This window comes from Rhinolophus ferrumequinum, chromosome 5 (assembly GCF_004115265.2).
Source record: "Rhinolophus ferrumequinum isolate MPI-CBG mRhiFer1 chromosome 5, mRhiFer1_v1.p, whole genome shotgun sequence".
Taxonomy (NCBI): domain Eukaryota; kingdom Metazoa; phylum Chordata; class Mammalia; order Chiroptera; family Rhinolophidae; genus Rhinolophus; species Rhinolophus ferrumequinum.
Genome location: NC_046288.1, coordinates 55,696,598 through 55,721,646, shown reverse-complemented (window position 1 = coordinate 55,721,646; position 25,049 = coordinate 55,696,598). Strand labels below are relative to the sequence as shown.

Sequence of the window (25,049 nt, the reverse complement as noted above, 5' to 3'; positions counted from 1 at the left end):
CTATATAAAAATATTCCTACCACCAGTACTACCTCTCTCAATTACCAAGTATAATTAATTAGTATTTTATAAAAGACCAACATTTTCATATAAGGAATGTCTAATGTTATAGTAATTAGAAGAATTTGCCTAGTAAAATTTTATCCACCTCTCTGCCAGTTTCAATTCCTTCTATTATTTTCACTGACTTTTCAAACTTTTTACTAGAAAAGGAGAGGAATTTAACACATGGTCTGCTCTACATCATTTATGTTCATAATACATAATAACATAATACATATGTGATATATATTTCTCTATCTGTATCCCAATATCTCAGTGTGTGTGTGTGTGTATATCTTTGTGTGCTTATGTGTGTGTGTACATGTGTGTGTTTTGGCACTGAATTAAGAGTACCACTAAACCTATAACAAATTTATTCTTTGTAATCTTGCTCTATTTTAAACCATCTAATATAAATTCTGTCTACATATACTCTTTTAAAGGCCTTTAGCTTCAGATTAAAATGCAGTTTAAATAAAAGATTGTATTACTTTTGGTAGAACACCAAAATCCTTTTCGAGAACCTCACCCTTGAAAGAAGAGAAAATGGTTATAAACTTGTAGAGTTCTGAGTCAAATATGGTCACATTTTGTATTTCACAGCTAAGTATAACTTAGAGAAATGAAAAACATTTATGTTTGAAATTTTTTTCCCTGGAAAAGTGAAAAAAAAACACAAAAAATCTTTTGATCTCATTCTCTTGGTGTGCTTTTAGTATTTTAAATGCCAAAAAGTTCAAAATATAACATCCTTATGATCTAAAGTTATTCAATGTAAACAAAAAAAATGTTGGGGAGAGTATATCCTTACATTTTCTCACCAGAGAATCATTTTTTAAAAAGATAACAAATATGCTAACTTTGAGTCTTGTCTCGAGTGGTGAAATGGAAAAATAAGAATCTGAGACTTGTATTTCAGAAAAAGAAATTCTTGACAGAGTTATTTCTATTTACATTATCAAGATACTTCTACTTTCATTTATATTTGTCAGTATAATAACTTAAAGTAGAAGTTTTCATTGTTACCAAATGGTTCAGACGTATGCACAAGTTAATATTAATATATTTGATGTACTCCATGATCAATGCAGAAAAATAATTTTAGGTTGTAAACAAAAATTTTAGAAAGCTTTAATCTTGTTGTTCACCTTTTGTGACAAAAGATTGAAATTAAAGCAGCCAAATCATGCACCATATCAGTTACCTAGGGTAACACTTCACACAGTGTGGTCCTCAAAACAGCAGATACAGCATTAGCTGGAAACTTCTCAGAAATGCACATTCTAGGGTCCCTTGGGAGACCTGAATGAGAAACTCTGGGATTGGGCCCAGCAATTTGTTTTAACAAGCCTTCCAAATGATTCTCATGGATGTCCTACGTTGGAAAGCAATGGTTTGGGACAATGAAGCATCCTTACACCCTTTCTAGAGGCCCTAAAACAAGCTTTTATGTTTTAGATTCCCCAAAGGAGGGCACTACTTATATTGTGAGTGAGATAATTCTTGTTATGGTGAACTTTTAGCATCCCTGGCCTTGGAACAAACAGCAATAAATAATGCCATTTACCATATCCACTAGGGACGGGAAGAACCACTGAGGGAAAGGCTCAGTTTAGTCTTTCCATTGTCCACCGTGGATCCAACCCTCTCCAAAGACTTTGACCACATTCTTCCCTTGATTATCCAAATCTCTTCTGGATTATCCAAATCCTGTTGGTTTATAGAAGCATGCTACAAAAGGGTAGTGTTGAGGGTACAGACTTTGCATCAAGGCCAGTTTTTTACTATTTATATTATATATTACTATCTTATTTTCTATTTTTTTCCTAATGTCAAACATCAATCTATTCTTTTCAACCCAAAGTATTTTACAGAAAACAAATGGGGAAAAAAACTGGATATCTACATAAATGATTCTTATCAGGATAAACTTTTACATTTAAAACCTTAGTCATCTATAATTCCTATATATAGCCAACGAAGGTTGGCTAAAGAAAATATCTTGCCACTAAGACAGTATAATCTGTCACTAGGATTGAAAAATTATACATTCTCCTAGAACCATAAATTCAATCAGTGATTTGTACAAAAGGAGTTAGAACATACCAGTTTCTAATTCTTATTCTAAGAATTCATACATGTCTATCCCAAGCAAATGAAATCTACTGGGTTTAAACCTCTCGAGAAAAGAGAGAACTTACAATCTCTTTCTAGTAAAACTCTACCATTAATTATCTTTTATATCAACTAATAAGTATATACGTTAAACTGGGTGGTAGAGGGTGAGGGTGAATATTTAAAGTTTTTTATGTACTGCCTCTATGTTAGTCTTCCTAGGAGATGGTGTTTTCACGTAGCTCAAAAGCAAAACCAAGGCCTCAGGTATACTTAATTGGGCCATATTTCTAAGACAGTGGAACTTTGAATATAAGAATAAAAGAAATTATAACTGGAACAACACCTAAGCAACTATCTTCTTGTCTCCTTTATTTTCTATAAGGTCCTGCTTCTGACTCTTCTCCCTCCTATGTGATTAACATGGCGACTCTGGGCTAGGAGCAACTCCTAATATAGGTTCCACCCACCTAACAACTACTGGACACCAGAGAGGGCCATAGGGAAATACAGCATGGAGTGAATGGCTTAGGGCAGCTCTATTCTACGTCTTAAGGCAAAAGACTATACCCATTCCCTTCTTCATACTTCAAGGATAAAATGTCACAGGACAAGAACAGAAATGCCCTTCAACTTATCAAAAGGGAATCCGCAGGCTCATGCATTATTTATCCCAGTCCATTAGAGTAGGAAATCACTGTTGTTTGAGGACAAATAGTAATGGAGAGTATACAATTGCCTGGATCTTTTCAGTGCTGTAGGAGACTGCTGGTTGAAGATTTTCAATCAGGGAACATGATCAATATTAACTCCTTTCATGCCTCACTTTTTATAATTTACCTTATACAGAAACTTCTGATCACAACTACCTGCATGAGAACTTTAACCACACACCCTTAATTCAAAAATGAAAACCACTGCAAACAATCTGGAATTCAACTTAGTAGGTGTATTTTTTCACAGAGAGGTGGGCATAGCAATTCTGAAATTATTGTTCGTATATTGTAGAACTCAACGAATAAACAAACATGTAGGTAATGTTGGGAGCAGACATTACCTTAGCCAAATGATTAACGTTAACATCACTGGGCCCAAAATGACATCATGTGCTTCCTGATACAATGCACAGAGAAGACACCGCATCATTTCTGTGGTGTTCCTGCCCAGAATGCCTAACTTGAATCTAGTCATGTGGAAACAATTAAAGAAGGCTAAAGAGATAAAACAAATGTATCACAATCTACTGGAGTGTAGATTAGATAAGAGTGTGTACTGAATTCAATATCCTATTTAGATAATTGTAATATGACTTTGTAAGAAAATAGCTTTATTCTTAAAGAAGATAGTTAAGTATTTCGAAGTAGAGGCATGATATCTAAAACTTATTCCAAAACAATCCATAAAAAATATAATAATAATAGTAATAACAATGATGATGATGTATATTAAATCTTCAGTTTTTCTTTCTGCAAACTAAATAATCTCAATTATTTTAGCCTTTTAAATCTATGTGAGACAGAGAATTTTAAAAGTTGCCTATTTTAAACAGAAATGGGAAGTAAAAAAAAAAGAATCTGTAGTCTCAATTCAATTCAATTTAATAAAAAGTATTGAGTACCTATACACAGCATTCTTATAGTCAAAGAGCTCTCAGTCTACTGGAGAAGGAAAACACACATATAAATATAGTAAAAGACAAGCATAATATAAGTATCAAAAATGAAATATAAGAAAGTTCTACAGGAATGTTGAGAGGAGAGAGATTAATTCTGACTACTATATTAGTATTATTAACATTTATTATTTACTAGGCACTGTACTAAGTGCTTTATATATTAATTTATTGAATATACCACAATCTCATAAGGTAGGCACTATTATCCCCATTCTACAGATGAGGTAATTGAAGCACAGAGAAGTTAAGAATCTGGCCATAGGTTATCTAGCTAGTTAGTAGTGCAGGTTTCAAACTCAGGCAGGCTGACCTCATAGCTTATGCAGAAGCTTAATGAAGGAAGCAGCATTTGATTGACCCTAAAAGAGGAGTATAATTTCAAAAGAATGGGAAGTGGGAAGAGGAATATTTAAAGCTGCAGGAAAAACAACAGTGAAAGTATAGAGATAGTAAATATAGGTTAAGGAAAACAGTGAAAAATTCAGAGAATGGTATGTAAGATGTGGAGAGAAATAGGTAAGAGCAGAAGGTAGGAGATTAGACAGGCTTAAGAAATATATTAGATTCCATTATGAGGATTAATATAGACTATGTTAGTAAAGAGAATGATTTTTATAATATGTGCCATAATCTTGATATAACTCAATGAATTTAGTATAAGGAGTCAGTCTTTGCAATATCCAAATGAACCAAGTGTCAAAAATAACACTACAATTTAATCTGTCCTAAAGGAAAATACCAGAACACAAACCATAACACTTTCATAGTGACCTCCACACCCCTATGTATGATCATTTTATTTTACAAAAATCCTGTTACCATGCAATATTGAAATTGCCCTAACTGAAAACAAAAAATCAAATTGCCACAATTCTGCCTTAGTTTAATGAGACTATAAACTTTTTAAGAAACAGTAAGTGAAATGTGAGTAAACAATGTGTCTCTTCTGTGATAGCTCCCTCTTTGTCATAATATTTATGAAAACAAGGTGAACCATTTATAAGGATATAATAAGCTATCCATAAACTCCTCTAGATAGGCACTTATAACCAGTAAAACAACCAGACATGAATGTTTAATGTCATATTTCTGGGTTGTTTATTGATTGCTCATATAATAAGTGAAAATGTTATTTTGGTCTCATAGTAAATTAATTATGGAGAAAGCAAAACATGTGGCACTTATAAAACTCTGTTTTTTTTATTTATTGATAAATATTAATGAAATTCTGATTTTTATTTAATAATCTACAGGTTTAACCTGTTCAAAACCTATATTATAACCAAAGAGTATACAAAATCCCATTAAAAGTACAATAAAAAACATGTAAATGTTTTCAAACATTTAAATTTTCAAAATGTCAAAAATATTTAAAATTAAAACATTAACACAGTCATTAGTGACTATTTTTTCTATATTTAATAAAAGACCAAAAATGAATTTCATTTTTATAAAATATCTTTGAGGGAGAGTTTTTAACTGCCCAACATAATCTTCTTCCATTCTGGAAGAATCCTAAAGTATTTCCTTGATTGACAGAACAGAATTGATCAGTAATATACAGACAATATTAGGAAGCATCACAGAATAGAATATGGAAACAAAAGGCAAATTATTTCAAAGGACATTTGAAAATCAAGTTATATTTGACTTAGTATAAAACTAAAGAATGCATGAATAATTAAAGAAATAGAATATTGAGCTACAAAAAAGTTCCCCACATAAAGATACCTAAAATGGTATTTAAAATTCAACAATCATCCTTTACATATCTAACTGGATTTCTGAGAGTAGGGAAAATCCATAAGGCCTTTAAAAGAGATTAGGGAACTGAAAAGCAATGTAATAATCTTGAACTGATACTAGAGCTGCCTAGATGGTATTTGCTAAAAATAGGAATCTAACCTTTAACAGTAAGACAAAGAAGAGAGGCTAGTCCTTGAGCCCTAGCATAGTGAAGAGTTGGAATTAATATCACTACCTGACAGCAGAAACCTTGAGAACCTATATTACCTATGAAAGGATGCATTAAAAGTCTACTCAACAGCAAAGGAAAATGGTAAAAGGTAACTTATTCATTTAAACCTCAGCTCCTGATAGAAAAAGTTGAAAGAATCTCAAGCTGAAAAATTAATGCTAAGTGGTCTTAAATTCTAATACCTTGAAATGCCCAGCAGAGAAAACATAAATTTTCTTTTCTATGGGAATTTACTCCTAACCTCGTAAGGCCCCTTAAGATTCCCACAGATTTAGGTAACCCAAAAATGAATTCACAATCTAAAACTACAAAAGTAACAGGGAAATAAGAAATCAGGAGTGAAGTCAACAGAAACAACAAATAGAAGAATTACACCTCTATTAACATCAGGTATTAGAAATAACGAATACAGACTATAAAAAGAGGAAATGGAAACATGAGCAAGTAAAATGTTATCAAAAACAAATCAAATATAATTTCTAGCAATGAAAAACATTTAATTAAAAACCTAACTATAAATTTATTTTTTTTAAACAATTGGAGGAAATGACTATGGACTTGTTATTAGATAATCAAGGAATTTTTGTAAATTTTTATTATGTGTGATAATGACATGGTGATTATTAAGACATCAATATTTCTTAGCTATATATACTATAGTATAACATGTAATCTGGGATTAACTTCAAAGTATTCCAGCAAAGAAAAAAATGGAATAAATGAAGCAAATGTTAGAAAAATGTGGGAAATATTAAATCTTACTGATGCATACATATGAAAATTTTATAATAAAAATAAAATGAAAATTCAATGGATAGGATAATCAGAACATTAGATAGAGCCAAAAAGAGAATTAGAGAATTGGAAGATGGATCTGATGTGAATATCCAGATTATGAGTAAAATTTAAAGGAGAAAAACAAACTCACCTTCCTTTGGGCTCACTGCTGCAGGAAGACTGTTCCAATCAAGGGTCCAAGTAGGGCAAGGGTGAGGAGAAAACATCACTTCAATGCCTTTTTCCTAGAAAAGGAAATAGGCCCTTTCCAAATTAATAAATTAATAAAATCCTGTTATGGTCTACAAGGCCAAAATTATATTTTCTATACTAGTAAGAAAGAACACAAATATCAACAATTATCAGGTTTTCTTCAAAATATTTAGTTACATAAGAAAAATGATATACTGAGTTTTTTGACAGCATACTTACTTTCCTATTATTTTTATACTGAGATAATAAAAAGTGATATTTAAAAATTATTACCTGAAAATACATAGAAGTAATAGCTACCTAGAAACTTATTGGATGTCAAAAAGACAAGTTAACTAAGGATAAAAATATTATCAAAAACAATCCACACAGAGATAATAAAAATCTAACTTTGCATATGTCCATCAATGTCTGTGTTTACATATATGAAAATTGCCACAGCCTGGGAGTTATATTTACAGGACCAAAAAGTCCCCACTTTAACAGATGCCCCAAAATAGCATCCATACCAATTTTTTACAAATGCCTCCTATGTCATTAGAAAAGGATCCTTCTGGTTTAACCAAACAGTTCTCACCATTTTCAAGAATGAGGACTACTTTTCAATACTTCAAAAAATTCTCAGCCTCCTTTCCCATATTAAAAGTTGTACATTTATCTATTTGATTAACAGACAGTGATATGGCATACACCTGGATTCTCAGACTTCTTCCAATCACATTCTGGGTCGACAGCCACAGAATAGATAACCATGGTTCAGGGTTGTTGTTTTTTTGTTTTTTTTTTTTATTTTTTATTATTATTTTTTTAATCTCCAGGAATATACTGTTGAAAAGAAAAATCTTTGAGAACCTATGACTAACCCATTTGTATCAGTTAGTTCGTGAGATTATTTTCCATTTTGGAAACTAGCTGAATTCCTGTCCCAAAGGAAATAGCATAAAATTAATTTGTTGCGATAGAGATATAGCTAGAGGTCCAGAGGACTCACTTGCCTCTAGAAAGATAAACACATGTATCTCTCTGACCTCATTTACCTCTCTCCATCTTCTTTATTCTAATCTAACCATATTGAACTTCTTGCTATTCTTCATTTTACCAAACTCATTCCTACCTTAGGGTCTTTTTAAGAATACAACCATGTTGAGATACAATTTATATGCCATAACACTTACTCTTTTTAAAGCATAAATGTTTTTTAGAATATTCACAGTTGGGTAACCATGAGCATCATCTAATTTGAGAACCTTTTCATCACCTCAAAAAGATGCTCCATCCCCATTAGCAGACAGTCTTCATTCTCCCCTCTTAGCTCCCTGCTCTGGACAACTACTGATGTACTTTCTCACTGTAGACTTACCCAGGGTCATTTTATTATACTAGCTGAATTCTCTGCCTAGAACACTTCCTCCAAATCTTCAACTCATTCAGGTTATTTGCTCAATGCCTTCACCTCATGAGATAAGCCTTCCTGACTACCCTACCTAAAAAGGACTCCGACCCCAATCACCTCTACCCTTTATCCTACATTATTTTTGACAGCACATATCATTACCTAATGTGTTATATACATTTGTATTTTTTTCTTTATTTACCTCCTCCACCAGAGTAAGCACTATGAGAGCAGTCCAACTTGTTCCTCATATATCTAATATTCAGACCAATGCACTGTATTTAGTAGACACATGCACATTTTTTGGACTGACTAAATAAATACATTTAAAACTTCTAGAGAATGGGGAAATTCTGGAGGTAAGATTGCGTCAAGGAATACAGAAGGGGGAAAAAAAGGTGAGATGTGAGTCTTCTTAAGAAATGCTTTACTATTTTACACTTCCACTTAGCACTAATTTTATGTGTCCTCATGTAATTGGTACAAAATACTGTGACTATACAGAAATGAGAAGTTACTGTATAAACAAAATTGATATATTCACAGGATGTATTATTTTGATATAATATTTACTGTCTTTCAAAACATGTCATAGAGAAATCCACTAAGTAAGTAGCAAAAATAATGCTCTCTTAAACAAGAAATTTTATTGTATCTACAATCAAGTTTGAATGAAATGAAAACAAAAAATTTAACTTATTTTCAGATCTGAACATTCCTTTTTCAAAATTGTAAATGCAATGTCCCAGTCAAATTTTATACAACCATAAGATTTAAAATCAGAAATGAATCATACAGAATGTTTATTAGACTCTCCTAATTTATAAATGTAGACATGCAGACCTTTTAGTTAAATGATTTATTAAAGGTCACAGTGTTAGCTTAGCTACAAAGCTGAGACTAGAATCCAAGTTACATGGTCCCTAGTATAGTCTTCATGTGGACTGCTCCCAGCTCAGTGACTGAGAGTGACAGACACTAAGGCAGGCCCATTCCTGAGAAACATGGAACTCTCTTACCGGTGATTCAAGCTCAAGGATTCCCCATTGGCTTGTCAAAAGTTTCTTAGAACTGCACTTAAGTCTAAGAATTTTCTGACTCAACCTTCCTTCCTTTCCTAGCTCATGCATAGGGGTCAAATCTGCATCGTGGACTGAAGGCTGTCCCAGCCTCCTCTGGCTCCCTCTCCACTTTCCCTCACAGATGTTTTCCTCAGTAAGCCTCTTGCATATCTAACTCTATCTTGGAGTCTCCTTCTGGGAGGAGCTGAACTAACAAATACCCTGTAAGTTAAAAATTCAGAATTCCATTGTATTTTTATATTATTACAATCATTTTTATTGATAATCATTTATTAACATTTTCTGAATTTAAATTTTAGTTATTTATCTCCCTTTGCTTATAAATATTTTTAAATGTATAAAATGCAAATGTCTTTCCTAATTCACTTTACTGCTGGAAAAACATAGGCAGAAAAATCTGAATTGCTAATCTTTCTTTTAAGACTCTGTATAAGTATGAATTAAAAGCACAGACTTTTGGTTTGTTGAAATTTAAAAAATTCATATTTAAATACAAAGCAGATTATTCTCCTGATGATTATTTAAGAATACTCAGAGATGAACAAGAAATCCCCACTCAGTGTAACCATGATAAAGGCAAATCAAACTTTGGACATGCCTTAATAGTTTCCAAAATCAACTATATAACCCGTTTCATTGTTTCATCATTAGGCTAACAAAACTTAGCTGAAGAAAAATAAGGGACTGGTTTCACTACTAAGATCCTGTGCTTTTCTAAATCTGCAAACTCTCTGTTAACTATACTCATAGAACTCAAGTAATTCCTAAACCAAGTACAGAAATATAATGAATATTTTTCCAGTACAACTCAGATAAATGGCTCAAATAAATTACTTCATGAATTCTGTATTCAAATAGATCATTAAATAATCTGAGTTAAAAGCAAAACATTTTTGTAGATTATCTTGAGTGGTAGAGAAAACTTTTATAATTAGTACTATTAGAAACAAATTATGCAGCAAAAAGAGAAAAATGTAAATCATATATGTTATTATGTAAAAGAGCAGTAAAATCAAAGACCAAAGTAAAAGTCAAAGAATTAAAAAAATCATATTTAGAAAAAATCTTGGAAAGTAACTTGAGATAATTTGTATTTCCTTAATTCAAATCATCCTCTCAAAATTAAAAAGAAAAACAAAAAACAAACAAAAAAACTTGAAACCAAATCCTTGCAACAGAAAAACATCAGGTAGAACAGTAAACTTGACCAGGTGTGATATGACCTTGGTATCTTGAATATTAAAAAAACAAAAAGAGAGCGAGAGAGAGTTTTGAAAAAAATGGTATTTAAAAGTATATATTCTGACTTATGTGGCTCCAAAGACACATAATATTAAAAATCTTCAGTTTATTACCTTTCACTTAAATTCAAAGGCTAGTAGAAATATTAAATGGTCAAGAGTGATATAAGACAGCTACAAAAAAGCAGTAACCTGAAGAATAGCTGATAGAGTATAAATGAGAAAAGGTAGAGTAAAAATGTATCTAAACTGGAGGAGCCAAAAAATATATATAAAACTTTCAGTTATAAGGCTGTTAGATTTATGGATTAATTGGTTTGTTTTGTTTCAATTATTTATTTGCGTTCTGTGCGAAACAATATTGTTCAATTAAAAAAAACACCAGTATTTCATTCTGTGAAAACAAAAAAGGATAGCTACAAATAAAATTTATAACACAAATAATATCAACAAATGATTACAAGTTAGGGTAGAATGCTCAGCAACATTATCACATGGTTTTTTAAAGAAAATTTTAAGTAAAAAAAAACAATTTAAGTACCATTAACTTGGTCATAGTGGGTCTCGGTCCTCCAATAAATGAAGGATCATTTTGCTCCTCTACACCTGGGACCTCATTTAAGTTTGGATGCTGTTCATTTGAGGTGCTCAGCAACTCTGGTAAATGGAGAAAGTGGATCCCACAGTGAGAAGCTGCTGTTTTCACTCCTGGCACTTCTTGAATCCTCTGGTACCAAGCGGAAAGCAGTGGAAATTCTACCAGCTTTTCAGAAAGTTTCTTGCAGATAATTAACTAGGCAGAAAAAGAACAAAACACAATATTATATATGTTTTTGTTTGTGACAGCTGTATTGAAGTAACTTTACATACCATAAAATTCTCACATTTTAGGTGTACGGTTCAAACAATGAGTTTTAGTAAATTTATACAGTTTTACAACGATCATCATAATCCAGTACTAGTATACTTAAGTCACACCAAAAAGTCCCCTTGTGACCATTTGCAGTCAATCTCTGCTCCCCTCATCAGTTGCAGGCAACCACTGATCTACTTTCCATGTATGTAATTTTGCCTTTTCTGGAATTTCATATATACGAAAACATGAAATGTGTCTATCTTTTTCCATTTAGCATTATGTGTTTGAGATAAATTCATGTGGTTGCATTTGTCAGTAGTTTGTTTCTTTTTTATTATGATGCAGCACTTAAAGTAACTGCTTTTCTATTTATTCAAATTAGAAAAATTTGAAACCATTACTTCTGATGTAAATTAATATTTTTTTTTGTTTTCTCTTGCTTCGATGCGTTCTCCCTAGCACCACCACCGAACTTCAATTTCTTTAAAAATTAGAATGTTCTTGTTTCTTTGTGAGACACTGAACATTGTTACCATAGAAACAGTTATAATGTCACAAACAGATTATGGCATATGATTGTGAACAGACAGATAAAAAGGTCAAGTTACACAAAATCTCTACAAGTATACCTAGCAATAATCAATACCAAAGCAGGAGCCAGGAAGCACAGGAAATTAATGGAAACTTCACTTGTGTGTGTGTGCATATATATATATATATATATATATATATATATATATATATATATGTATATATATGTATACATATATATATATATTCTATTTTAACTAGATATTTAACTAGGTTAAATAAGCACATGTAATTTATTTTAAAGGCAGGGTTTATGTCTAACTCTCTTTGTACACTGCAAGCACTTAAAACACTGCCATACAAAAAAATGCAAACTGCTCAGTGAATGAAATAAATCCTCACTTATATGGTCGATCAATCTATGACAAAGGAGACAAGGATATAAATGGGCTAAAGACAGTTTCTTTAATAAGTGGCGTTGGCAATACTGGACAGATACATGCAAAAAATGAAATTAGATCACTTTCTTACACCATATAAAAATAAATTCAAAATGAGTTAAAGACTTAAATGTTAGACCTAAACCATAAACCTAGAAGAAAACATAGGCAGGAAACTCTTTGACATTGCTCTTGTCAATATCTTTTTGAATATATCTCCCCAAGCAAGGGAAACAAAAGAAAAAAACAAATAAATGGGACTACATCAAATTAAAAAGTTTTTGCAGGGAGAAGGAAACATCAACAAAATGAAAATACAACCTACTGAATAGGAGAAGATATTGATAAGTGATATATTTAATAAAGGGTTAATATCCAAACTATATAAAGGACTCATACAACTTAACACCAAAAACCCCAATCCAATTCAGAGCACCTGAATAGACGTTTCTCCCAAGAGGACATACAGATAGCCATAAGACATATGAAAAGATATTCAATATCACTAATCATCAAGGAAATGCAAATCAAAACCTCAATGAGATTATCACTACACTTGTCAGAATGGCTATCATCAATAAATCAACAAATAAAAAGTGCTGGAGAGGATGTGGAAAAAACGGAACTCTCATATACTGGTGATGGGATTGTGAATTAGTGAAACCTCTTTGGAAAACTGTATGGAGATTACTCATAAAATAAAAAACTATCTTATGACCCAGCAATTCTACTTCTGGGTATTTATCCAAAGAAAAAAAAACACTAACTCAAAAAGATATATGCACCCCTATGTTCACTGCAGCATTACTAGTAATAGCCTAGATATGGAAGCAACCTAGGTGTCCACTGATAGATGAACAGATAAAGAATGTGATACACACACATACACACACACACACACACACACACACACACACACACGAATATTAAGCAGCAATAAAAAAGAATGAAATCTTGCCAGTCGTGACAACATGGATAGACCTATAGGGTATTATGCTAAGTGAAATAAGTCAGACAGAGAAAGACAAATACCAAATGATCTCACTTATATGTGGAATGTAAAAAACAAACAAACAAAAAACTAATAAATGAATAAACAAAACAAAACAGAAACAGACTCATAGATATAGAGGAGAAGCTAATGGTCACCAATGGGGAGGGGATGGGGAAATGGGAATTAAAAATGCTGAAGTAAAATAGAAAATATGAGAGTATACAGCATGTAATAAAGTGATTATTTTTTAAGTATATTTACATGTATGATATAAAGATGTATATTTGTGTCTGTATACTCAATCACCTTGCAAAATGCATTATTTACTATGGAAGCAAAGTTTGAAAAACACTGTTTAAATGGTACTCTGGGAGTTAAAATGTTTATAATTCTCACCAAAATTCTTAATTGCCTGGAATTACACTATGTATAAGGAAACTGAGCTTAAGCCACGATAAATTAATCAAATGAGAAGTGTTCTCATTTCCTCACCTTTTTTTAAATTCTCTTTGGTAGTGATTTATTCTTATTTGTTAGATGTATATGGTATCTTTCCTTCTTTTTGAAAATAAGTTGCGATTAAGTAACAATAATTCATATTTAAAAGAAACGGAGGAGTTTTACTCTGCATGACAGGTCTTCCCACTTAATCAAACAAGACAGGCTGCTCTACAATATCCAGACAGCTCAAAGGTACTAAACCATACTTGTTACACTCAAGAAGATATATTTAAGGAAAGGCTAATGAAAGATGTGTGAGATGAAAACTGAATTTGTTCCTAAAAATGATTTTTTAAAAAGTTACATAGGCTTAAAAGATCAAAACCATAATAAATAACAGAGTTATTTAAGAACAAGAAAATAAGAGAATTTATTCTCAAAATAATGGTAAAAATTATACTACCAAGAGCACAAAGTGAAACTTTAGTGGCTTTGTAGTTAATTGTAGCAAGGGAAGAAAAATTTGTCTGAATAAAAAGAGAAGCAAGATTCTAGATCTATCCAACATATGTCCTCCTCTTTGAATTACTTTCCAATCACTTATTATATACAATTTTGTATTTACTTTATATCATTTGTTTTGTTATGTCTACTCTTTCAAAATATGTCATAACTAACAAATGTTTTGGCAAACAGTGTAATAAGCAGGGTAAAAAATTGTAAACAACTTATCTAAATGGAAGTTCTGTTTTTCACTTACTGGTAGGATTAGAACTGGTAGGTTAAAACTGAAAACTTTAGGACCTAATGCATAGGAGAAAACATGGAAAACATAAATTAACCACTAAATAAGCGGCATCCATGATTTTTGCAATATGCCAGCCAATAGTGAGATTTCCATTTCCTACCCAATTTGATGTCAATGGGGACACTTAAAGAAGTATTTAATACAAGTATTTCTGCTCAAAAATCAATTTCTATAATGATTTTACTTTAGCAGTAACTAGGTGTTATACATTTAAAAATCTCAATTCAAAGCATTATAAGTTAAAATGTAGAAAATTAACCATAAGTGTTCAAATTACAAAAAAAAAGATGTTTTAAAATGGCAAGTTCTGTGCATTCTAGGAGTAGAATAATATTTTAAACAGTTCTGTCAAAGTGTACCTAAAACTTTCCAGAAGGGAGGGTTTTGTCAGGCACCTTCCACAAAGAAGTTCTGGGCCAATCAGGGATGGCTACTGCCAACTCACATCCGCTAAAGAGGAAGAGAGGCTTGAGGTAGACACAACACCTCAGCCACTCTACCTGCATCTTTGGCTTTATTCTATGTAGCAGAATTGGGTATTTTCCCTAACTCTTTTAATTTTGACCTTTGGTATTCCAAATCTTGACTTAACAAAATTGACTGCTCTTTTATATTCTTGGCCTTATTCCTGTGACTAAATATCCTGGCTCAAGGTTCAGCACTATGTTTCTGATCCTAACCTGGTAACTTGACCTTGATTCCTGATCATGAACCTGATCCTGACTCTGGTCATTTGGATTGCTACTCCATTACTCCCCTGTTTGTTAATGCAACCATAAAAGCTCAGCAGCATAGCTACTTTCTGCACTAAAATGACTTCTTCATAACCTAAGATGACTTAAAGGGGGAAAATAAGTGTAACAGAAATAACATCAAGGCATTGGCCAAGGAAGATTAATTCCAAAAAGAAAAGGTAGAGATCCAGGAAAAATAGAAGCAAACAAAAGAAAATACTTTGAGAATTAGTTTACATATAAATGTCAAGGGAAGAATTTAATCATAGAATACATGTACTAGAAAAGGCTAAGTGTACAAGTTTTCCCTTATTTAAAATTGAGACGAAAACAAAGTTTCTCTTTGTTAGGTAGATTTACTCAGTAGTAGTTAGACGTCCTGACTAATTGGAGAAAAGGAAAAAACCCTCCCAATTAGGAATATTTCAGCCTCAATTGATCCTAATCAGGTAAAAAGTATTTAAATTAAGCTAAAATCAAATGCCAACCAGCTAAAGACAGATGTCTGGGTAATGTTCTAAAAATACCTTTATGCAGGTGAATCCAATTTTTTGGTCTGTTTTGTTGAGTTTGAAAGCAAATACTCATCTTCTCTATCACCTTGTTTTATTTTCTTTGTATAAATCACCATTATTTAAATATTTACTAGTTTACTTCTTCATTTCCTTCTTTCCCTACTAGAACACTAATCCATGAGGACAAGGACCTTATTTGTCTTGTTGATCACTATATTTTCCAGTGCCTTAGCAGTGCCTGGCATATATGGTAGGCTTGCAATAAATTTCTCAAATGAATGAATTAATAGATGTGCCATTTTGATTCAATTTTTATGAAATTAGAAACAAATATAGTTATCCAAAAAGACCAACGTATTTCATAATATATACCAAATGACTATTCTAATGACTGAAGTTGGTAATAGAGGAGAGAAAGGCATAATTTAGAAATCATTTGACAAGAAAAAAGAAATTGATGTTTTTCCCCCACCCAGCTCTATGGACAATATGAATACATACGACATTTAAAATACTAATCAATATCTAAACAATTCCTGAATCTCTCTTCATATCCTTTAATTCTGAAATTATTTTGGTTTCCAATCTTGTTTTGTTCCCATATTGAAGGAGAGAAATATTCTTTAAGAAAATGCCAATTGATTAATACCACCTCTTAGTGAAGCTCTGGCCTCCAAATATTATATGTAGATTTTCATTAGAAGTCTTTTCTCCTCTGTCAATAGAGATACGTGAAGTGTTGATGATATATAATGAGAATGAAATCTGATATCTGATTCCTTAGTAGGGGAAAGGGTGAAATGCTTCAAAGCAGCAAAAATGCAGCTCTTGAAAACCAGTTGGAAAGCTGCAGAGAACTATTGCTTCCCATGTTAACTCTGATTATTATTTTCAGCTTGTCTTTTTTTCATCCACACAGGGCTGGGGGTTGAGGGTGGGGGAATATATATATCTCCACCCCCCCGCCCCCACTAGGAAAGAAAAATTTCTATGTAATTTTATGCAGAACAGAGAAAAATATAGATGAGGATAAAATATTTCGGATTTGATAATAACTAACACAATTAAATTAGTATTTAAGTGACTAATTATAAAATATAGCTGACGAAATTTTTTTAGTGCTTTACTAGTGGATCCTTTGCTATTAGAAGGTAATCACAATAGAAATTTGAAATTATCATAACAATCACTAACATTTTAGTAACTCAAAATTAAAGTCATAATAATTACTAACATTGAGAGTTTACTATTTGCCAAACACTGTTCTCCACAATTTACACGAGTTATCATTTTTTCCTGATACTGGTCCTGTTAGATAGGTACTATGGTTATCTCTATTTTACAGATAAGAAAATGGAGACAGATATTAAAAACTTGCCCAGGAGCATAATGACAGTACGAAGTGGAATCGGGATTCAAACCTAAGCAATTTCATACACAGAAACTTATCGGAATGTATCCACTCCACGTGAACCTTACCAAAAAATGATGGATACAGGGCAAGAGCACGATATCTGCCAAAGTGAAGTAAAGGCCTTCTGCAAACACGTGCTCCAGAGGTGGGAGGTCAGAAGCCTTTGCTTTTCTGATGTGAGAAGGCTCCCTGTTGGTAGTAGCTGGTTCGTCTTGTACTGTGAGTTTTGAGAACGCCACTTTCAGTTCCAGGCTCTTGGATGAAGACTCTAACCCTTTAGAGGTTTCCTGACTGTGGACCTGGCTCATAGCTTTTTCCTTAGCCAGGGGAGGCCCAGCTCCGGCCGCCTCCTGTTGCTTCAGCTTCAGCCGGCGGAGTTTGTCATCATTATGCACTCTCACAGGCTCACTGAGCTTTTTCTCTAGCTGTCGTATTTCTGCAGGGATGGTTGGGTGCTGGTCAGAAGATTCTTTGAGAAAATTCTCAATAGCTAAAGGGATGGTGAGTTCACATAGCCTGGTCCACTGACTAACCTACAAAACAAAGTAAGAAATGAGAGGATTCTTTACTTTCAACATAGCTTCAAGAAAAATAACTTTCTACTGGGGAAATTAAGACTGGTTTAGAATATTTAGGTCTTGAGTAGACATATTACAGTGCTTCACAAGTGATAACATTAAACAATGTCCTGTATCTGGAATACATGCCATCCTCCTGTATCCTCTTACTGAATAAAGCCTTACTTCCCAAAACCTTTGAAGTACGTACCCCTCCAAAAGAGCTGGGTTTCCGAAGCACTGCTACTTAAGCTCCTGTTCATAGATAAAATCCTCAATGTAATTAAAATAAAAGATTTAAAAAAGTCATTCTCTAAAAATGGTCTCCAAACCTCATAAACTAAATCTTTAAATTATTGTTCAATACTGCTCTGAAATATTGGCATATATGATGGGCTACTTTATCTCCTTTGGTTGCTATAGGTTATTTTCAGGAAATGAAATTTCGGTTTCTAGCAGAAACTTAAAATAAATGTTTAAGTGAATGTGCTATCACTGTGGCTTTAAGTAACAGAAAAGAGACATTACACTTACTTCAGCACAGGCTTTCAAGCAAGTCTTTTTAAAACCCAGAAGTTCCAAAATTTCCTTCTTTGAGGGGTCTGCTTCGTATGATTTCTGGATTATGTGTCTCAGGACAACAGCAAGTCCTGCTCTACAGAAATTGTCTGGTTTTTCTCCTACTGCAGGTAAACAGCAATTCTGGACTATTGATGGAAGCTCTTGCCTTGAAATAACCTGTATTTCAACATCCGAGGACAGTACATTTTGAAGTAGTGGAATATCTGTGCTTTCTCTGGTGAGGACAAAACAAACTTTAAAGCTTTTGCAGTCACAGTAGGATAACAAAAATAAAGTTACAGATGTATGAAGTGGAAAGATGCATCCTTCTATTTGGTGAGAGAAGTCCAGATACAGACACTCTTCTGTAAGACTTTTCTTCATGCCTTTCATTTTCTTTTTTCATTGGGTTCCTGAAGCATAAATGAAAGTGGCTATAGGTCTTAGAATAGTATAACTTAGAAGCTAAAATAAAACATGAATATTTTTAAAGCCTGTTCTAAAACAAATCAGCAAATATTTGTGATAGATACAATTCTACAAGAATTTGTTCCTGAGCTGAATAAAAGGTTTCCAAAGGAAAGATTTCCACCCTGTGTAATTAACTAGTTCTAGGGGCAATTTTACACTCAATTCCTTTTTTTTTTTTTTATTAATTTATTTTTAATTTATTGGGGTGACAATTGTTAGTAAAATTACATAGATTTCAGGTGTGCAATTCTGTATCACATCATCCATAAATCACACTGTGTGTTCACCACCCAGAGTCAGCTCCCCTTCCATCACCATACATTTGATCCCCCTCATCCTCATCCCCCACCTCCCAACCCCTTTACCTTCTGGTAACCATCAAATTACGTTCCCCAGATTAATTTTCAAGCCCGAGGCCATCCTATGGTCACTGATTGCCCTCCAATCCCCTCACCCTCCATTCCTTTTAAATGAGCAAACTCAGGTGCTTTGCCACAGAACCCTCCCAATCAAGTACTTTGAGGTCTTGCTACAGGTAAGAACAAGAAATGAATAGAATGGAAAGTAAGAAATGACCAAGAATACTGAGAGTTGTCTGGGGATAACAGCCCTGAGAAGCTTTGACAATGCTCGTCCTCCCACACTTTTTCTGTTTTATGACCCTATAATATAATAATGGGGGGGGGTATATTTACTGCCGCATGAGAAATATATTCTCATAAAGTAAGTGGGTTTTGATATGTAATAAACTATTTATTGCATGCTGAATCACAATAGAAAAATATTTGAATTTCCCTATAACTTACATATTGATAGTTGAGATATATCAAAATTAACATGTCCAAAATCAAGTTCTTTATTCTTCCCCGACCCCCAATACTACACCTCATGTATCTTTCCCGTCTCAGTTAATAGACCACCATCCTTCTAGCTGCCCAGGCCAAAAACCTGGGGAGTCACTGTTAATTACTCTTTGCTGTCACATCTCCATAACCAGTCCATTAAAAATTTATTTTGGCTCCACCTACAATATCGGTCTAGAACCTGATCATTTCAAACCGTCCTCATTGCTTCCACTGTGATTGAAGGCACCATCACACCTCTCCTTCTAAATTATAGCATTTGCCTCCTAACTCTGCTTCCCATCCTACCTCCCCATCTAGTCTATTCTCAACATAACAGCCAAAGTGATCCTGTCAAACATGAAGATTATATCACTACTCTGCTCAAACCTTCTGATGTCTTCACATTCTACTCAGAGAAAAGGCCAAGTGACTACAATGGCTTACAAATGACCTAATCCTCTCTTTGCCTCTGAGTTCATCTCATTGACTCTTCTCATAACTCACACTGCTCCAGCCAAAGTGGCTTGCTATTCCTCTAAGATACTAGGTACTTTCCCACCTCAGTGCCTTTGCACTTGACATTTCCAGTGCCTGGAACACTCCCTCATCTCCTTCAGGTATTTTCTCAAATATCAACTTCTTACTGAGATCATCCTTGGCTACTATATTTAAATCACGAACACCAACCCCCACACTCCCTGAAAAAAACTTTCTATGCTTTTCTGCATAGCACTTATCACTGTTATAACATACTATATATTTGTTTTTCCTGTGCAAACTAAAATGTTCCAAGAATAGACATTTTTTGTTCACTGCTCTGCCTAAAACGGAGGGTACTATATATATGAAATCAAGAAGTATTTATTGAATGAATGCATGGATGAATATACACACTGTTTATTTAAAGATGCAAACATACATAGTTTTGTGGTCAAATTATTGATGGGTATTTTCCAGTCATAGTCCTTAAGGCTTTTGTTAATTATCACAACTTTTTACTTTATCTATACATATTCTGGGTCTAAAATTCCCCATGTCCTAATCCATAAATCACAATTCCAAAACTGACACTAGATGGCACTCCTTAAAAGCATTTACCATAGAAGCATGTAGTAACAGGATGGTATTATTAGAGGAAAAGTTATTTTGAAAGCCTTTAAAAAGTACACATGCAACTCTTTCTTTTAAGTGTGTTTGAAATATTAGTGCACCCTGAATTTTCAGAAACTTTCAACATACTAAATTTCTTTTAAAATTTGAATTCCTTAGATTTTTTTTTTTTTTTAAATCAAAAGCAAAATAGTCAAACACTCTTTAAGCTTTTTGGTACTCAACTTTTTCTTATTAAAGGGACAATAATAATCCATTATAACAAAGGGATGTAGTTAGTAAGCTACTGTCTTAGGAAACTTCTTGATAATGAAATAATCACTACTGTTTTATTTTATGTATCTTTTATTAAAACATAACAGATCTGCACCATGGTTTGTTACTTCTTTAAAAGATTATTTAGGGGAAAATTATTTCATATAATTTAAAAGCAACAACTTTTTAATACATGAAACCATTTTCTCCCTGAGCTTAATTACTTTTTTGTTTTTACTGTTTTCTTTTTCTTTTTTTAACCTAGACCTAATTTTAAAGCAAAACATTAAAGGGTGTTTATAAAGCCTGCAAGCAAAATAAACCAATATTTCCTAGGAAATTGACAGTCTCTTTAAGGAGTGTGCTCCTGTAAAACAATTGCTGATTAATTTACCAGTCCGCCTAACTACCTCTTCTGACAGTGAGATATTATAAAGATCCCTAAGTGCTTCAACCAGATTTGAAAGAAAAAATGACCGATTTCATTTGCCCAGCAATCTAAGAAACAGTAATTATGAGACTAGTCCTAACACTTAAAAACAAGAAACAAACCAAAAAAAACCCTGAAAACAATTTCATGCTATATTACTGCTTTTGATTTAGGATATGTGGAATTTTTTTTTTAATTAGGGTACATATATATTTGCCACTTTCAAAGGCACATAAGAACCTTGAGAATAGGCTTTTACATATTCTATAAACTATTCTCTCTGTGAGCACTTAATAAATGCTAAATGTCAGTGAGATAGAACTGCAATAACCTGCCCATGGAGATATCTAAAAATTAATGAGATGCCTGAGAGAATATGCAAAGTACTGTTGGTTCTTAACAGAATTTATTTTTTCCAATATAGACGTTGATTTTGTTTTTCCTGGGAGATTAAAAATGTTACTTAATGATCTTGGAGTTAAAAAAAAAAATTATTCTCCCTGGGCAGTTTCTCCCTATTAAGTACTAATGTAATTTCCAAAATAAATATTAAGTATTTGCAAACTTGTACAAATTTGATATCTGTTTTTGGCTTGTACTATGTCTTTAATTTCTCAAGAGTAGAACACAGTTTTTGCTTAAACTTTACAAACACCATAGGCAAGAGAAACCCCTGTTTTTCTTCTCTATTTCTACCTAGAGAACTCCTTAGTTCACTAACTTTATGTCATGAGCTTTAAAAAGATAGGTCCTGTAAATCATCTTCTGCCATCTCCAGGGATTCTGGGGCACAGCCCTCATTACTCCATGTTGCATTGCTGCCAAGCACAGAAGTAGTGTCATTTGCTCTTTCTCAGCTTTGGCAGGTGCCACCTTGCAACTATTCCTGAAATGAAGTGAGAAAGCAGCAGACAAAACCACAAACTTCAGGAGCTGAACAGAGCTAACAGAGTATACATCTCTTACCTGGACATGCCAGTTTACATGAGAATGTTGCAGAGAGAATAAAGAGGTAAAAAGAAAATATTTAAATCTTGGTTTCATTACTTGGGAATCTTCAAAGATATTTTAAATTGAAATTATCAAAGGTTTAGTATTTTAGGCATTTAGACTTTTTTGTATTCTCATTCTAAATAATACATATCTAGGTCTTGATACATTGAAATATTTCACACATGAAAAAGGAAGAGAATTTTATACGCATTTTTATCTAAAACCACTTTACTACTTCATTCCATGTGCATGTGTATGTGAGAGACAAAGAAAAAAAAAATACAATAAACATACTGAAAATAAGCATACTTCTCCAGAAGCTGACAAAAAATTTTTTGAAAGTTTTATGCTCAAAATTCAAGACTGGGTCTATGGCAACTAAGTTTACATAATAAATAGATAAGACATATATTATATAATAAAGAACAAAAAGTGCATTACTGCAACAAAATATTGACTAGTTGATTTGCTTTTTTCAAATAAATTATCACGGCCTGGAATTAACAGTTTAATAAATGTTAAATAAATAAACAAAAAATACAATCCTAAATAATATTATGTACACTTTATTGTCTACCTACTATGTGCTAAACACAGAGAATTTTAGACAATGCTTCTACTCCTCACAATCTTAAAAGTACAATTTACTTCCATTACATGGATGAGAACTGTACATCAATTCAAAAGTATTAATTGAATCTATAAAGGGATCTTATTTGAAAACATTCAGGAAATGGTATTTTTCTAATATACATAGCATTATTTTATAAACCTAGAATTTCATAAATTGAAGCATATTGCAATTTTATTGCAGTAATAATTTCAGTTTCCTATAAGCAAAGGTGCATTTTAACTCCCTATTTGTTTAATCTGTACGCAGAACATATCATACAAAAAAACTCAGAGGAAGGAGTAAAAATTGGTGGAAGAAATATCAATAACTTAAGATATGAAGATGATACCAACTTACTGCTGAAAGAAGCCATGCTTTGAAACAATTTCTGATAAACATAAAAGTGCCAAAGCAGGACTGCATTTGAACATCAAGAAAAGAAAAATGACTACAGATGAAATATACAACTTTAACAAGTGCAATGAAGACTCAAATTTTTAAAGATTTTGCTTACCTTGGTTCAGTCATCAATTCAACTGAAGACTGCAGCCAAGAAGTCAAGAGGACGGATCTGATCAAGATGGCACAGTAGGTAAATGCTATGCTTACCTCCTCTTACAAACACATTAAAATTACAACTAAGCTACAGAACAAACATCATTGGGAATCCCCCAAAGTTTAGCTGAACACAAGTTCTACAGCTAAGGACATACAGAAGAAGCCACCCCAAGACTGGTAGGAAGGGTAGAGACGTGAAGTGGGTTGGTCCCACATCCACGTATGACAATTAAAAATTGGGAAGGATAGTTCAGCTGTGGAGGTCCCCCCAGGAGGAGTGAGGGGTCCCAGCTCCAAACCATGTTCCCAGCCCAAGATGTCAGTGCCAGGGAGAGAAATCCCTATAACTTCTGGCTGGGAAAACCAGTGGAGATTGTGACTGAGTGAGACGGAGGGCAGCTGCAGTTCTAGGCGCTCCTCTTAAAAGCCCATGCATGGCCTTACTCATTGACAGACTCACTCACTCTGAGCTCCAGCACTGGAACAGCAGTTCAAAAGGCTCCTGAGGCATACTGGGAAGAACTGAATTGTCTACCTTCAGGGCGAGGACTGGAGGGGCAGCTTTCTCCTGGACAGAGGAATTGGCAAAGCCACTGTTTCTTTGTTGAGCCCTCCCCAGCATGCAGATGCAGGCGAGTGCCATATCTGAGTCTCTATCAACCTGGCTATAACCTTTCATATGACCCACACTGGTGATTCCCTGAAACCAGGCCTCACCCATTTTCAGGACCACCCAAGCTACTTCCAGCCACTTTTCCATATAAACAGCTGGACTTGGCTCACGCTGCAGACATTCATAAAATCTCTCAAATGTTCACAAAACCCAAACAAGCAGTCTCTGGCTTCAGAGTGTCCTCTACCTTTGGCTGAGCAGCCCTAAGCCCAACACTAGCAACAGCCAGCCGTGGTTCGTGGCTTGGCCTCTCAAGGCACCTCCAATTCCATTGTGGGTAGTGGCTATCTGTGGATTGCTTTGTGGCTCATGCCAGATGGCCCTGGACAGAACACAGGCTGCCATTGAAATTGGCCTGTGGTGGGGTTCCTCACAGAAGGCCCCAGGGCTGGCACACCCAGTGGCCAGCTTCAGACCCAGCCAGAGCATCATCTGGTCACCTCTGGGGAAGACATACCCAAAGGGCACACTGGGATGCACCAGAGCCCTGCTAAAACAAATATTACTCTGTAGGCTCAGGCCCTGCACAACAGCTCATCCACTGTAGTTAGGGCCAGTCCTATTAACCAATCAGCCCAAGGATCAATCCCTCCCACTGATGTGCAAACAGCAACCAAGTCTCAACATAACAAGAGGGCACACACAACCCACACAAGGGACACGACTGGAGCACCCGGCTCTTGTGACCAGGAAGACTGAATTACTGAGACCCAGAAAAGACCTACTATATATAA

General features: G+C 33.8%; 1 protein-coding gene across 1 annotated transcript in view; it reads right to left on the bottom strand.

Moving 5' to 3' along the window:
• Positions 1 to 25,049, bottom strand: part of GSTCD (glutathione S-transferase C-terminal domain containing) — a 110,925-nt gene that overhangs the window by 78,648 nt on the left and 7,228 nt on the right. Inside the window, exons 2-5 of the mRNA XM_033105289.1 lie at positions 18,341 to 18,777; positions 17,315 to 17,782; positions 11,058 to 11,309; positions 6,739 to 6,832 (exon numbers count right to left, since the gene is read on the bottom strand). Of these exons, the coding sequence (XP_032961180.1) occupies positions 6,739 to 6,832; positions 11,058 to 11,309; positions 17,315 to 17,782; positions 18,341 to 18,760 (1,234 nt within the window). The 5' untranslated portion in view covers positions 18,761 to 18,777. The remainder of the gene's footprint in view (positions 1 to 6,738; positions 6,833 to 11,057; positions 11,310 to 17,314; positions 17,783 to 18,340; positions 18,778 to 25,049) is intronic.